The sequence below is a fragment of the Furipterus horrens genome, unplaced genomic scaffold, assembly GCF_987537825.1.
Source record: "Furipterus horrens unplaced genomic scaffold, mFurHor1.1.pri manual_scaffold_11, whole genome shotgun sequence".
Classification (NCBI taxonomy): domain Eukaryota; kingdom Metazoa; phylum Chordata; class Mammalia; order Chiroptera; family Furipteridae; genus Furipterus; species Furipterus horrens.
This window is the reverse complement of record NW_028327181.1, coordinates 101,210,532-101,222,157: the sequence shown is the minus strand read 5'-3', so window position 1 is coordinate 101,222,157 and position 11,626 is coordinate 101,210,532. Positions and strand designations below refer to the sequence as shown.

The 11,626-nt window shown below is 58.2% G+C and overlaps 1 protein-coding gene across 1 annotated transcript; it reads left to right on the top strand.

Annotated features, from left to right (window-relative positions):
- The first annotated feature begins 2,005 nt into the window (after positions 1-2,005).
- ZNF750 (zinc finger protein 750) lies at positions 2,006-10,021 on the top strand. The gene is made up of 3 exons (XM_090290690.1): positions 2,006-2,569; positions 7,445-9,053; positions 9,192-10,021. Exons 2-3 carry the CDS (start codon positions 7,636-7,638, stop codon positions 9,898-9,900), a joined length of 2,127 nt encoding a protein of 708 aa, XP_090146816.1. The 5' UTR covers positions 2,006-2,569; positions 7,445-7,635; the 3' UTR covers positions 9,901-10,021.
- The last annotated feature ends 1,605 nt before the right edge of the window (positions 10,022-11,626 follow it).

Sequence of the window (11,626 nt, the reverse complement as noted above, 5' to 3'; positions counted from 1 at the left end):
GCAGGAGACAGCCCCAGAGCGTGGAAGCTCACCCTCCGTGCTGTCATCTCTGCAAGGGCTTGGGGAGCAGTGTGTGTACATGTGCACGCACACACACATGTACACACGTGCACAGGGGCGAACTGCCCTGCCCTCCAGGAGCCTCGAGCCTGTGAAGCGACCCCACTGTTTCACACCACCGTGGGCTCCGGGGAGCAGTGTCCTGCCTCCCTGGCCTGAGCCCATCATGTCCCACATGACCCCCAAGGGTGCGGCTCCCGTCTTGGGGGCCCTGAGACACAGCCAGGACAGGACCTTGTGGAGTCACCCTCAAGAACTGCTGTCCCAGCAGCCGGTCAGGGCTCACATCCTCTAACCGCCTCCCAAGTCAGAGACATGGAAACGACACCTCCTTTCCTCTGGAGGGAGTGACCCAAAAGGGGAGCAAACAGTTAAAACATGAGCTGTCTGGCTCCCGTGAGGTAAGAAGAGAAGTGGTCCCTCTCCTGTAAGGGCCTTGCTGTGCTGAGGCCACTCCTGCCCCTCTGGGCACACCAGCAGGGGCGGGCGAGGGAAAGTCATGCGCCGAGGCCCCCTCCCGACGGGTAGGGAAGGCTGCGGCCCGGAGGGAACCACCCCGAATCACAAGGTAGCCGACAGCAGGCCCCAGACTCCAGTCAGGCAGCCTGGCCGCTGCGCACAGGCGTGAGCACAGCACGGAGGGGCTGGGGCAGCAGCAGAGACGGTGGCGGAGATGAGGCATGGGAGGGGGCAAAGCTCCCGAATCCATGAAGCGGAGGGTCCGGCGGAGCAGCCTCCCATTCCAGGCAGGAGAGCAGGGACCCTGGACGGGCTTCCAGGCACACACGGCAGGTGCCACGTCACAGCCAGGGCCTGACGCTGCAGCTGGCCCTGCAGCACCGACCCTGTCCCTCAGCACACCCGGGCCCGTCACAGCCCCACAGGCAGGAGCTCCACCGTGACCGGCGCCCGCCGCCACCCCCGGCCCACCTCACAGCGGACACTCCCTGCCCCCGCGCAGCCCAGGCGCTGTGACTCTGTCCCCTTCCACTGGCTGCTCTCAGTGCCGCCCACCTCTGCAGCCCAGGCACGCACAGCGGCTACTCCTCGAAGCTGCTGTGACCAGGTGGATAGAGGAGGCCGAGGGCTCGGCACAGCCTCCAGCTGGAGGTGGGCTGGCACCCTCCGCCGAACGCGGCCACGGGGAGAATGGCCTGGCCTTCCCGAGGACTAGAAGCTTGGACTGGGCCCCCAGGGTCCTCAGCCCAGTGAGACAGACCATCCTCCTGGCGCGGCCTCTGAACTGAGACCAGACGGGGAGGGCGTACCAGCCGCTCAGCCTGCCCAGGACACAAGGCCAGCGGAGGAGCCACCGGGGCCGCAGACCAACACCTGCAGTTCCACCTGCGCAGACTCCCGGCCCACGTGCCAGGAGGCAAGGGTGGCAGGGGCTCTGCCACCATCTGTGACACACCTTTCAGAGCCACATTCTCCTCTACATGATGTTTAACGTGGACAAAGTGACTAAGAACGTGTGTGAAGAATTCAACATGACGCTAAAGCCAAATAAAGTCTTAAGCCTTCCATTTCTAAAGAAACAAACAAACCAACAAAGTCCAGTGTGTGGCTTGGGAAGCCCCGGGGGACTTGGGGCCTGACCCCGCTCCCACGGCTCCTGCGCCGTCCCCAAGCTGACACCACATTCCAGCGGTGCTGACAGTGGGGACACAGCCATGGACTGAAGAGCAAGCAGTTTAAGTGGGGAGGGGGCTACATGGGAACAAAACCTAAGTGTCTTAATTATTTTTTAAAGAAAGAAAAGTGCAGAGAGGGCGTGCAGAGCTGATTCCCACGGCCGCCACCGTCCCGCCCGGCTGTGAGCTCCAGGCCCCGGGCGTGCGCCGGCAGGTCCCTGCGGGGAGGCGAGGCCGCGCCGAGGCTGCCTCCCTCCCTCCCAGCTCTCGAGGAGGACGGAGGACAAAGACTGTCAGGCACAGGGTGAAGGGCAGAAGGCAACAGAGAAAGGCTCCTGCCATTCCCGGACGACATGCCGGGGGAGCAGGCTCAGGCTGGGCCCCAGTGCTGGCCAGCTGCGCCCAGCTGCCGGTCCCCGGGGCTCCGGAGCCACTGCGTGCAGGTCTCCTGTGCCGTCTGGATCATACCGCATGTTTGCTGGCATCTGACTTGCACCCTAGTCATCTCCATCCTCGCCGTGGACACCTCCGACCCCTCCGGCCCTGAACACTGGGCTGGCACTAACGTGGCACTCGCGAGCCAAAGCGGGGAGCTTCCGGGAGGCACACTGTGGTGCTCGGCTTGGCCCATGGGTGACGCTGCTCTGAGGCAGCTCAGTGGGTGCAAACACGTGGGAGCAAACACTTGAATCGTAGCTGCGGGCAGGAGGAATATCAGGTGCATCTCCAGGCCCCGAGGGCTCAACTCCTCCACTTAAACCCCTCCCACTGGGGCGGCCGCTCAGTTTCACAGAGCAGCCGGCGGAGACAGTCCTGCTCCTGGGCACCGTCCGCCGCCCGCCACCGCCGCCTGCTCCCTGCACTGCCTGCCGCCGGTGAGTACCTGCCACTTCTTCTCAAATTCACCTTTTCTTTCAAAACAGCTCCCAGCTGGGTCTTGAACTATCTGGCTCAGTGAATCACTTGCTGCCCTGCTGTCTCGGAGGGTGTTACTCAGGACCCAGCAGGTGCATCGCTGACGAGCAGACCTCAATTACAAACTCCTAACGAGGCTACACTTTGTTCTCAGCCTGTGAACAAGCTCGTCTAGAAATCAAGGCCTCATTTCTACTTTAAAATCTGTAAAATTTAAAACAAAGCTCAAATTTTTATTAGTATTTATCTGCTCCTCACCTTAAAAATAAACTATGGTAAGTTTCAGTGTAAGAGAAAGTCATATATATACATGTATGTGACTGCACAGTTGCTGGTTTTAATTTACAGTTTCTTTAATTTTAAAGCCTTTTAAATTTTAAAATAAATACTGTTTTAGCATAAGTTTAAAAAAGAAACTTAACCAAAAGAGGACCCTAACATACAGAAAAGGAGTTAAGAGTTTGTCACAGCCCTGTGTAAGAAGTTACTGGCCAAAGGGAGCTGACACAGACCCCCTTTAGGCGAGGTCTCCACTTGCTGCCCCCGTTTTTATTTTGCCAGAACAAAGCCTCCCACTGCCTTGAGATGGGCCGGCTCTGGTTCTGCGGGAATGAGCTGGGGGGGTGGGGGGTGCACGCGGCGCCGGCTCCCGGGCTGTGGGCACTCCCGGTCCAGAGCTGTCTGGACGGTGGGACCGCGGCTGAAACCAGGAAGAGCCCTGCCTGCTCTCTGGGCCGTCCTCCCAAACCCTCCCCGGGGAGCTGCCTCTCCGCCTAGGTCACGGGTGTCCCGGAGGCCACCCTGCATTTTAAAGAACCAAAAGTCTGGGAGGGAGTGGCAGTTCATCACTGGAAAAGCTCAATTGGAGTAAAACTCACAAATCTTGTTCTTGCGACACCCCAGTGGGCAGGCGACAATGGCGTGTCCCTGTGTTACGCAACCACGCCACCTCACAATGTTGTAATTATAGCATGCCCTTCACCGCGTTCCGCCGGACGAGGCCCTTGGCCAGACAGCTGGACTCACCAGAAGGAGTCCTGCCGCCCGACTCCAGGGCACGGGCGTGACGGGCACAGCTGCCCAGCCCCGCACGGCAACATCCCGTGAAGTTCGGCTGCAATCACCTCTAGTGTGTCCTATCCAGGTTCCAAAAAACCTTTCTCCTCTCATCTATTTTCCTCAGAAACTTTTTACACTTGCAGGCCACTCACTGGTACCCTAACCACGGCAGCTGTGTGAACTGTCCACACCTAGAGGGCTATCGAAGGACAGGGCAACTTGGTGCTCCCAGCCCTGCCACTGACTGAGACCACATTGGGGAGCGGTGGCAGGGGGTGGGGTGTGGGGGCACATGGCCACCAGAGACGCCTGTCCCTGGCTGTCCCACAGGCAAAAAGCGAATCAGCTTAGCGCAAGCAGATGTTTAAAATGCTTGAAAAGTCACAAAAAGGACAGTTTAAGTAGGAAAACCTGTGTGAGGGCTCCAGGTCCATGTCCTCTGCCCTCCATGTGGACACTGGGTACCAGCAGCTTCGTAAGGAAGGACTGTGACGCCTGTGGCCAGTGCCCCAGGCTCCAGCCTCATGGGGGTGCATTCGAGTGCAGGGCCCTCAAACCAGCTCCTCTCCAAGGCAGCCAGGCAGCCGTGGGCGAGCAGGAGGGTCAGAAACACACCCCAAGAACCAGGGACAGGAGAGCACCTGAATCTGCACAGGTGCCAACACAAAGCCACGTCACCGGGTCCCGCTTTGCTAACCTCTCACCACACAGCCCACCGAGCAGGGTTAATTAAGACACATGCACCCCCCGGAAAGGGGTCGAGGGACACCTCTCAAGTCCCACAGGAAAAGCCCCTCTGAGGCAGATCCCCTTACTGCAAACTGTTCCAGCTCCGGACTGCACTGCTTTGGCAACAGTGCCCTTTTTGGGGGGACACTTGACACCAGCAGTTTTAGTTTTGGTTCCGTCACCCTGTGAACCTCGCTGGCAGCAGTCTCACAGACGGACACCATTCTACAGGCTGCCCCCGGAAAGCCCACAAAAGCCCCAATTTCCCCCCGGTTCTCTGAGGTGACTGCCCTCTGCAGCCGAATCCCCAGGCTCCCTGCTGCAGTCGGCGACGGCACAGCCCCGAGAGGCCGTTTCCCGAGTCAGCACCAGGGTTGCGTCTGGGACTCCGGGGCAGGCCCCGTCCTCCCACCACACCGGCCCCAGGGGCCACCCTGGGGAGCTGCTCAGTGGCCTCCTGCGCCAGCTGACAACGGAAACTCTAGACACAGCACCTGAGTTTCAAAGGTACATATTAAGATAAAGGCAATTATTCCCCAAAGTATTCTTTTGGGCAATACTCTGATAACTTAGATGTAACCTGCCCCCTATAAATCTGTGAGGAATCTTAATCAACTTGGGTTTATTCAAGTTTTCATCTAAAAGCATCAGCACGTCAAACAAGACTGACTGCTTCTCAACCTAACAGCCTTTCCTTAAATCCGGAGGGAACTTTCTTCTCAGCTGCGCGCGTTTCCGGGCTGGAGGGTGGATCTGAGCACACTCCCGGTTTCGCCCGGACTCTGGGCGCACACCTGATGCACGTTTTGCAACTGTCGCCTTTGGGAAGCTGCTGCTTGCAGCCAGTGGTGAAATCACCCGGCCCAGGGCTCTGCCGTGACACATCCTGCAGCCCTGGGAAGCCGCCTCGCAGAGGTTCTCACGCCTCCAGAACCAGCGAGTGCGGGGGACGTGCCAGTACAGGCCCCGCTGACTTATCAGGCTGGCCCTGCGCAGGCTGGAGTCGGCCTCGAGGAAATTGTGCTTTTATCACCCAGAGCGTATCTGCCCCCCGGGGTATGAACTGAACTCGAGAAGAATCATTTCGGTTTTTCCTACAATAAGCAGGGAAATTAGAAAGACGCAAAGCTATGATTATGAGTGTAATTTGCTTGGCTTTGACCCAAACTTGCAGCTCCTGCAGCCCACGCGCTGGGAGAGGAGGAGGGGCCTGGAGAGGCAGAGTCCCCGAGAGGCAGAGCCCAGGGACCCCCTCTCCCCGCCTGTGGGGCAGCCACAACCTGCTTTCTCATCCTGTTTGCATGCCTTGGTCCCCTGCTCTGCAGAAACCTCGGAAGGCTTAGGCACCAGCAAAGCTGCTTTCCCCCCAAACTGCCTTAGTAAACAGACTTGCTTTTGAAAGAACAAGGGGATAAAACAGATCTACAGTTTGTGGGTGGGAAACTGGCTCTTTGTATTTTTAAAAACTATGAATGAATGAGCAGAGAAACCAGTTTGCTGAGAATAAAATCAGGCAGCTTTCTTAAAATGCAAGGTGTGCGAGTGGGAATTACAGCACTCCCCCCCCCAACCCTCCCGGCCAAGGGCCCTTCGCCTCACCTCCCGCTGCGGGCCCCAAAGAGAGGGCCCCCAAGTTTCCCACACGCAGCTGCCTCTGAAGGCTGCTTTCCTGGTGAGCGTCCCCCCGCTGTGTGGAGGTGACGCTCTGTCCACTGGTTCAGGTCTTAAAGCAAAACTGCAGCTGAGAAGTTCTGTGAAGTCCTTTCCTTTGACTTTATTTTTTAAGCTCCTTGAAAACAAGTCGAAGCTAAAGATCTCCTTCACATTTTTATGCAAACGGAAGTGCTGGGCCCTGACTCCCCACAGCTCCCGGAGGCCTCCCCCACCCACAATGCTGTTCTGGGCCACAGCAGCTCCAGGTGAGATGGGTCCTCCCAGATGCCCCCAGCCCCTGAGGCTGGAGCTGAGCACCCAGGGTGTGCACAGCAGCCTCAGAAGTAACCAGGGCTGAGACCTGCTGTCACACCTGGGAGTGGTGGGACCCAGGGCACTCGGGGAGAGACAGCCCCGAGAGGCGCTGCCTGCCAAAGGCCAGGCACCTGAGTGGGCGTGGCCCCAGGCCCGGGTAGCCCAGGGCCTCCTATGGGAAGGGCAGAGGTTTCGATGGCCTCCTACCATGATCTCACCAGGCACCACAGCCGCTTTCCCCTTGAACATGAGGGCGGCAATACTCCGCTCCTGTCCCTTGGAGGTGAGGCCAGGAAAGGAGGCAGGTGCCGGCCACGGTCTCGGCAGCCACGCACCTCTGTACGTCTGTGCTTGCTGGCCGGGCAGAGACAGGCGCGTGCCTGAGGCCACTCTGCCCGGCTCACCGGATGGGTCGTGGCACCGCTCAGTCCCCGCAGGCCTGCCCTGACCGCACGGCGGAGCCACGCAAGTCTGTGGAGCCCACGTCCACCTGTGCTTGAGACAGCGTTGCTGCCGCTTCCTCGGGGAGGACAAGGGCCTTGGGGTGGGATGGCATTTCTAACAGCTGCACGCCGAATGCAATGTGATTCAACGGGATAGCCCTGCCAGGTGCAGGGTGTCAGGGCGACACACGTGCCACTCCAAGTGAACATGCACACACACAGGTCCAACCTCCTGCAGTCACATTAGCGCAGTCAGACCACGTGGTGACACAACTCAGGCCCGCAACTGTGTGGACGTGGCCAGGGCTGGGTCCCGACATTCCCTCGGCCTCCTCAGTCCACAGCCTCCCAGCACCTGAGGCCTCAGGTCACAGGAAAAGGTTCCCAAAACTCAAAGCACGACAGGGGTTCTCGGAATAGACATCAACATTCCACACACCACAACACTCTTGGCCCCAAGGCAACACAGATCTGTTCTGAGAGGGGGCAGCTCACCGGCCCACACCCACGGGTTGGCTACACCCCTGTCCCTGCAGGTGCCACTGCTCCAAGCCCCTGCGATCTATGGGAGGACAGGTTTTCCCACTGGCCCCTCAGCCAGTGCCCTGTGACTAAGGCTCTGTTCCTCCATTGCAGCTCCGGGTCCCCAAATGAGTGAGCCTCCCAGCGTCAGGCCCGTGGCACAGGGAGCTGGCTGCAGGTAAAGTGGCGGGAAGGAGGCAGAGAGAGGTGAGGACATTCCTTCAAAACCACCACGTGTGGACTAAGCAGGAGTCAGCCACCGGCAGGCCACAGGGAAGACCAGAGCCTCTGTCGTAGAGAGGAAAATGAGTCTCCTCAAAGAGCGGAAGCCCAAGAAGCCTCATTACATCCCAAGACCTCCAGGGAAGCCCTTCAAGTACAAGTGCTTCCAGTGCCCCTTCACCTGCAACGAGAAGTCCCACCTTTTTAACCACATGAAGTATGGTCTCTGCAAAAACTCCATCACATTAGTGTCAGAGCAAGACCGCGTCCCCAAGTGCTCCAAACCCAGCCTGCCGGACCCCATGGCCAAGCCCACCTCCTCCAAGTCTGCCACCAACAGGCTCCCCCACGTGGACGCCAAGCTGCCGCTCAGCCTTGCCAAAGACGACGCCAAGGAAAACCTAGAACTGCAGGGGCGTGGGCCCCACAAGGGCGCCGCACAGAAGCCAGCTCTACAGAAGGACGCCGCATGCCTGGGGCCAGCCCCAGAAGCCACCACAGGCACCCAGCCCGTCCTGGAAGGCGTCACGCGGCCGTCGGCCTTTGTTCCGGTCGGAGAGCACAGACTCAAAGGGCCAGAACATGCCGAGGCCCCCGAGCCTCTGGCTCTGCCCAGCCCCACAGCCAAGACCACCACCTTCCACGCCAAGTCTGCGTTCCACGCGCCTGCCTACCCATGGAGAGCGGGCTCACCTTTCCTCCCGCCTGAATTCCCACATAAGATCCCCCCCACAAAGGGGTTCGGTGCCCTCTCCCCTTACGTGCACCCTACAATCCCCGAGTACTCGCCTCACTTCTACACGGAGCACGGACTGACCACCATCTACTCGCCCTACCGACTGGCCAGGGGCTCGCCCGAGGGCGACACCACCCTGCTGCCAGTCTACGGGGCCCATGACCAAAGACATTTCCTGCCTCACCCAGGGCCAATGCCGAAGCACGTGACCCCGTCTCCCTCAACGTACGACCATTACAGGTTCTTCCAGCAGTACCACCCCAACCTGCCCATCCCTTACGGATTTTACAGGCCAGAGTCTGCATTTTCCTCCTATGGTCTCAGACTCCCACTTGTCACTGGTATTTCGCAAGATCAAAGCTCTCACCTACTAGAAGAAGTTGCCCTGGTCTACCCAGCCTCAAGTCCATCCAAGTCAAACCCTTCCAACTCCCACAAAAAACACGCAGAGTTTGACAAAGAGAGTCCGACTCCCGAGGCTGAAGACCCTCCCAAAGATGGGCAGAGGGACACAGAAGGGACCAAGATGAGCCCCCGTGCGGGCAGCGCGGCCACCGGCTCCCCAGGAAGGCCCAGTCCCACCAACTTCACGCAGACGAGCCCGCCGTGCACTGGGAGGGGCAGCCTGTTGGACGAGCCCACCACGAACGGCCCAGGACGGCTCCAGCAGTCCGAGCGGAGCCTCATGGCCTTCAAGTCCGTCACGAGGAGCACAGAGCACCTGCACTCCCAGGTTCCGGAAGACAGAGGGGACACTCCAAAAAGGTAAGAACATTTCACTTTCAAAACCTCCCAGGTCTTGTCTCTGGGTTGTGCTCAGGGAGCAAGCTGACCCCCTCAAAAAGCTTCCCAGCAGCTCTTCTACACAAGGTTCCCACTAAGCCTTTTGTTTGCCTCTTCCAGCCCTGATGCTGTGGGCACTGACGCTCCAGCTCAGACCAGAAGCCCCTGCGGTGGCACAGAGGCCATGTCGTCCAGCCCAGAGGGTGGCTCCAGGATGGCCCCGCTGAACCTCTCCAAGAAACCCGGGGCCAAGCCGGCAGCCGCTCACAACCCCGTGTACAATGACTTCATGGAGCTGCAAGACGCGCCGCTGAACCTCTCGGTGAGGGACCCCTGCAATGCCCTGACGCCGAGGCCCTCCCTCCACAGCCCATCGCCAGAGCCAGAACCCACCACTGCTGCTCAGAAGGCTGAGCCCCAAGGTTCTGGGGGTGGGCCAGACCACGCGGAAATGAACCAAAACGGCCTCAGCGCTGATGAGGGTCTAGGGCCCAGCCCCACGGGGAAGGCCCAGGACGCACGGGTGGCGGACAGCAGCGAGGAGCAGAAGCAGACGGCGGCCGTGGCCCTCTGCCAGCTGGCGGCCTACAGCCCAGGCCCCGTCCGGGCGGGCGATGAGGAGCCCGCGGCCCAGGAGGCCACCTGTCAACAAGACACGCCCGCTCTCAGCGCCACAGTGAGTGCAGGGCCTCAGAGTGACCTCAGACCCAGAGGGCAGAAGAGGACGAGCCCACGGGAGCCGGGGAGGCCCCAGCCGGGAGCCAAGAAGACGAAGCTGGACAGCACGGCCCGAGTGTTCACCCTCCGGAAGAGAAGCCGGGTGTCTTAGTGCCGCTCGCCCGGCATGGGGCCAGGGCCTGGCACCCTCGAAGGCGGGTCGCAGGGCAGCACGTCCCCCACGGCGCCTTCATCCTTCTATTGGGTCAATTTTTACAGTTTTTTTCTTCTCAAAAAAAAGAGGAAAAAAGCAAGCTGCGATTCACTTCACTCTTTGTAAATATTAATAAGCACTAATGTTATAAGGTGCTTCTACTTGGGGCTGTAAAAATATCTGAATGTCCCCTAAGATTGCTGAGAGACACACTTTTACCTTCGTAAACCAGCAGATGAAATGGGTAAAACTGAAAGGTGACTTTAAGGTGTAAGCCATCTCCTAGGAAACCTCTTAAAAATACTTTTCTTACAAATATCTTAGACTAGAACAAACGGTCTCAACTGGAACGTTAAATCTACTGTGTTTTGAGGTAAATAACTGGAGATGCCAGGAAAAAAGTTTCGGTACTAGCATCAAAGTGCTGTATGTAAAAACATTGTGATTAGTAATGACTGAATAACACACAAATACCAAGAGGCTATTTATACAAATAATTTATTTCCAATAGGGAAAGCATATTACCGGTGACACTATTATTGCCATGTTCTGTTCTGTATGATGTTACAGTGAGCTTTCTGACCCCTTCAGCCTCATTTTCCACTTCCTAAGATGATGTATACGTTGCTAATTTTCCAATAAACTCACAGGTGAAACTTAAGGGTGCACAGAATGAAGACAAACATAAACTGTGTTAGTGTTTTACCATAATAAACTTAAAACAAAGAGAGAGACAAGGGCTGAGCCAACAATTAGAACAGAGTGTGTGTGCCCGGGTGCACCCGTGTGTGTAAACATGAGAGTGCGTGTGCACATGCAGTGGGCACCGAGCCCGGCACGTGCACCCCTGGCGACTCCTCGGATACTGTCCCCGGGGCCCTCGGCTGCCGGGAACCGCTGCCGCAGACGGGCAAGCAGGCGTCCCGAGCCCCCTGCCGCCCCCTTCACAACAGCCCTTCCTCCCGCTCCCCACCCGCGCCGCCTGGGTGCCCACAAAGAGCCCTGGAAAAGCGTGCGGGGCTGAGAGTGGGATCAGTCCAGGGTCTGGGAGGAAGTCCTCAACGTGGCGGGTGGTTTCCACCTACACGCAGGCCCAGTGCCGTCAGAGGACCAGCCCTGCTCAAGCAAGAGGGCCGTTCCCAGCTGCCTGGGTGCTAACACGGCTCCTCAGCACAGAGTTAAAGTCAAACTTTTTAAAATAAAAACACAATTAAATATTGATGCAGAATCTTGCCTCATCCTATGTATAAGCACTGCTCACCAAAAGATAGCCTGAACTAAAATCCATCTTGTCCAGCGCTGCAGTTCAGTAAAATGTTATTTGCTGTTTTAATCAGCTTTGTGCTAATAACCTAAGATTTAAAAAACTCAATCTAGAAAAACTGAGCACCTCGCGGCCACGGGACACGTAACAGCTAGCTTCCACTCAGACAGCTGATGCCGCAGAGGAACGAGCAGAGGAAGGTCAGCACCAGCGCACGGGGCAGCGCGCTCTGGGGAAGCAAGCGGAGAGGCAGGACAGGGTGTGCGGTCCTGTGGTGTCCGACCCCCCTGCACCCCTTTCTGCCTGAAAGTGTGAGCGACCGTTTTATTTTAAAGGACAGTATTCAGAACAGCAAGTAACAGGCTCTGCAGCACGTTCCACTGATACTAGACCACTGGCATCGGCTCAGGGGCAGGCAGC

What these genes read in the sequence shown, in the direction of transcription:
- ZNF750 (XM_090290690.1), top strand. Translation starts at nt 7,636, where the DNA reads ATGAGTCTCCTCAAAGAGCGGAAGCCCAAGAAGCCTCATTACATCCCA. An exon ending in AGAGGGGACACTCCAAAAAG is followed by an intron (nt 9,054 to 9,191) that starts GTAAGAACATTT and finishes TGCCTCTTCCAG; the next exon opens with CCCTGATGCTGTGGGCACTG.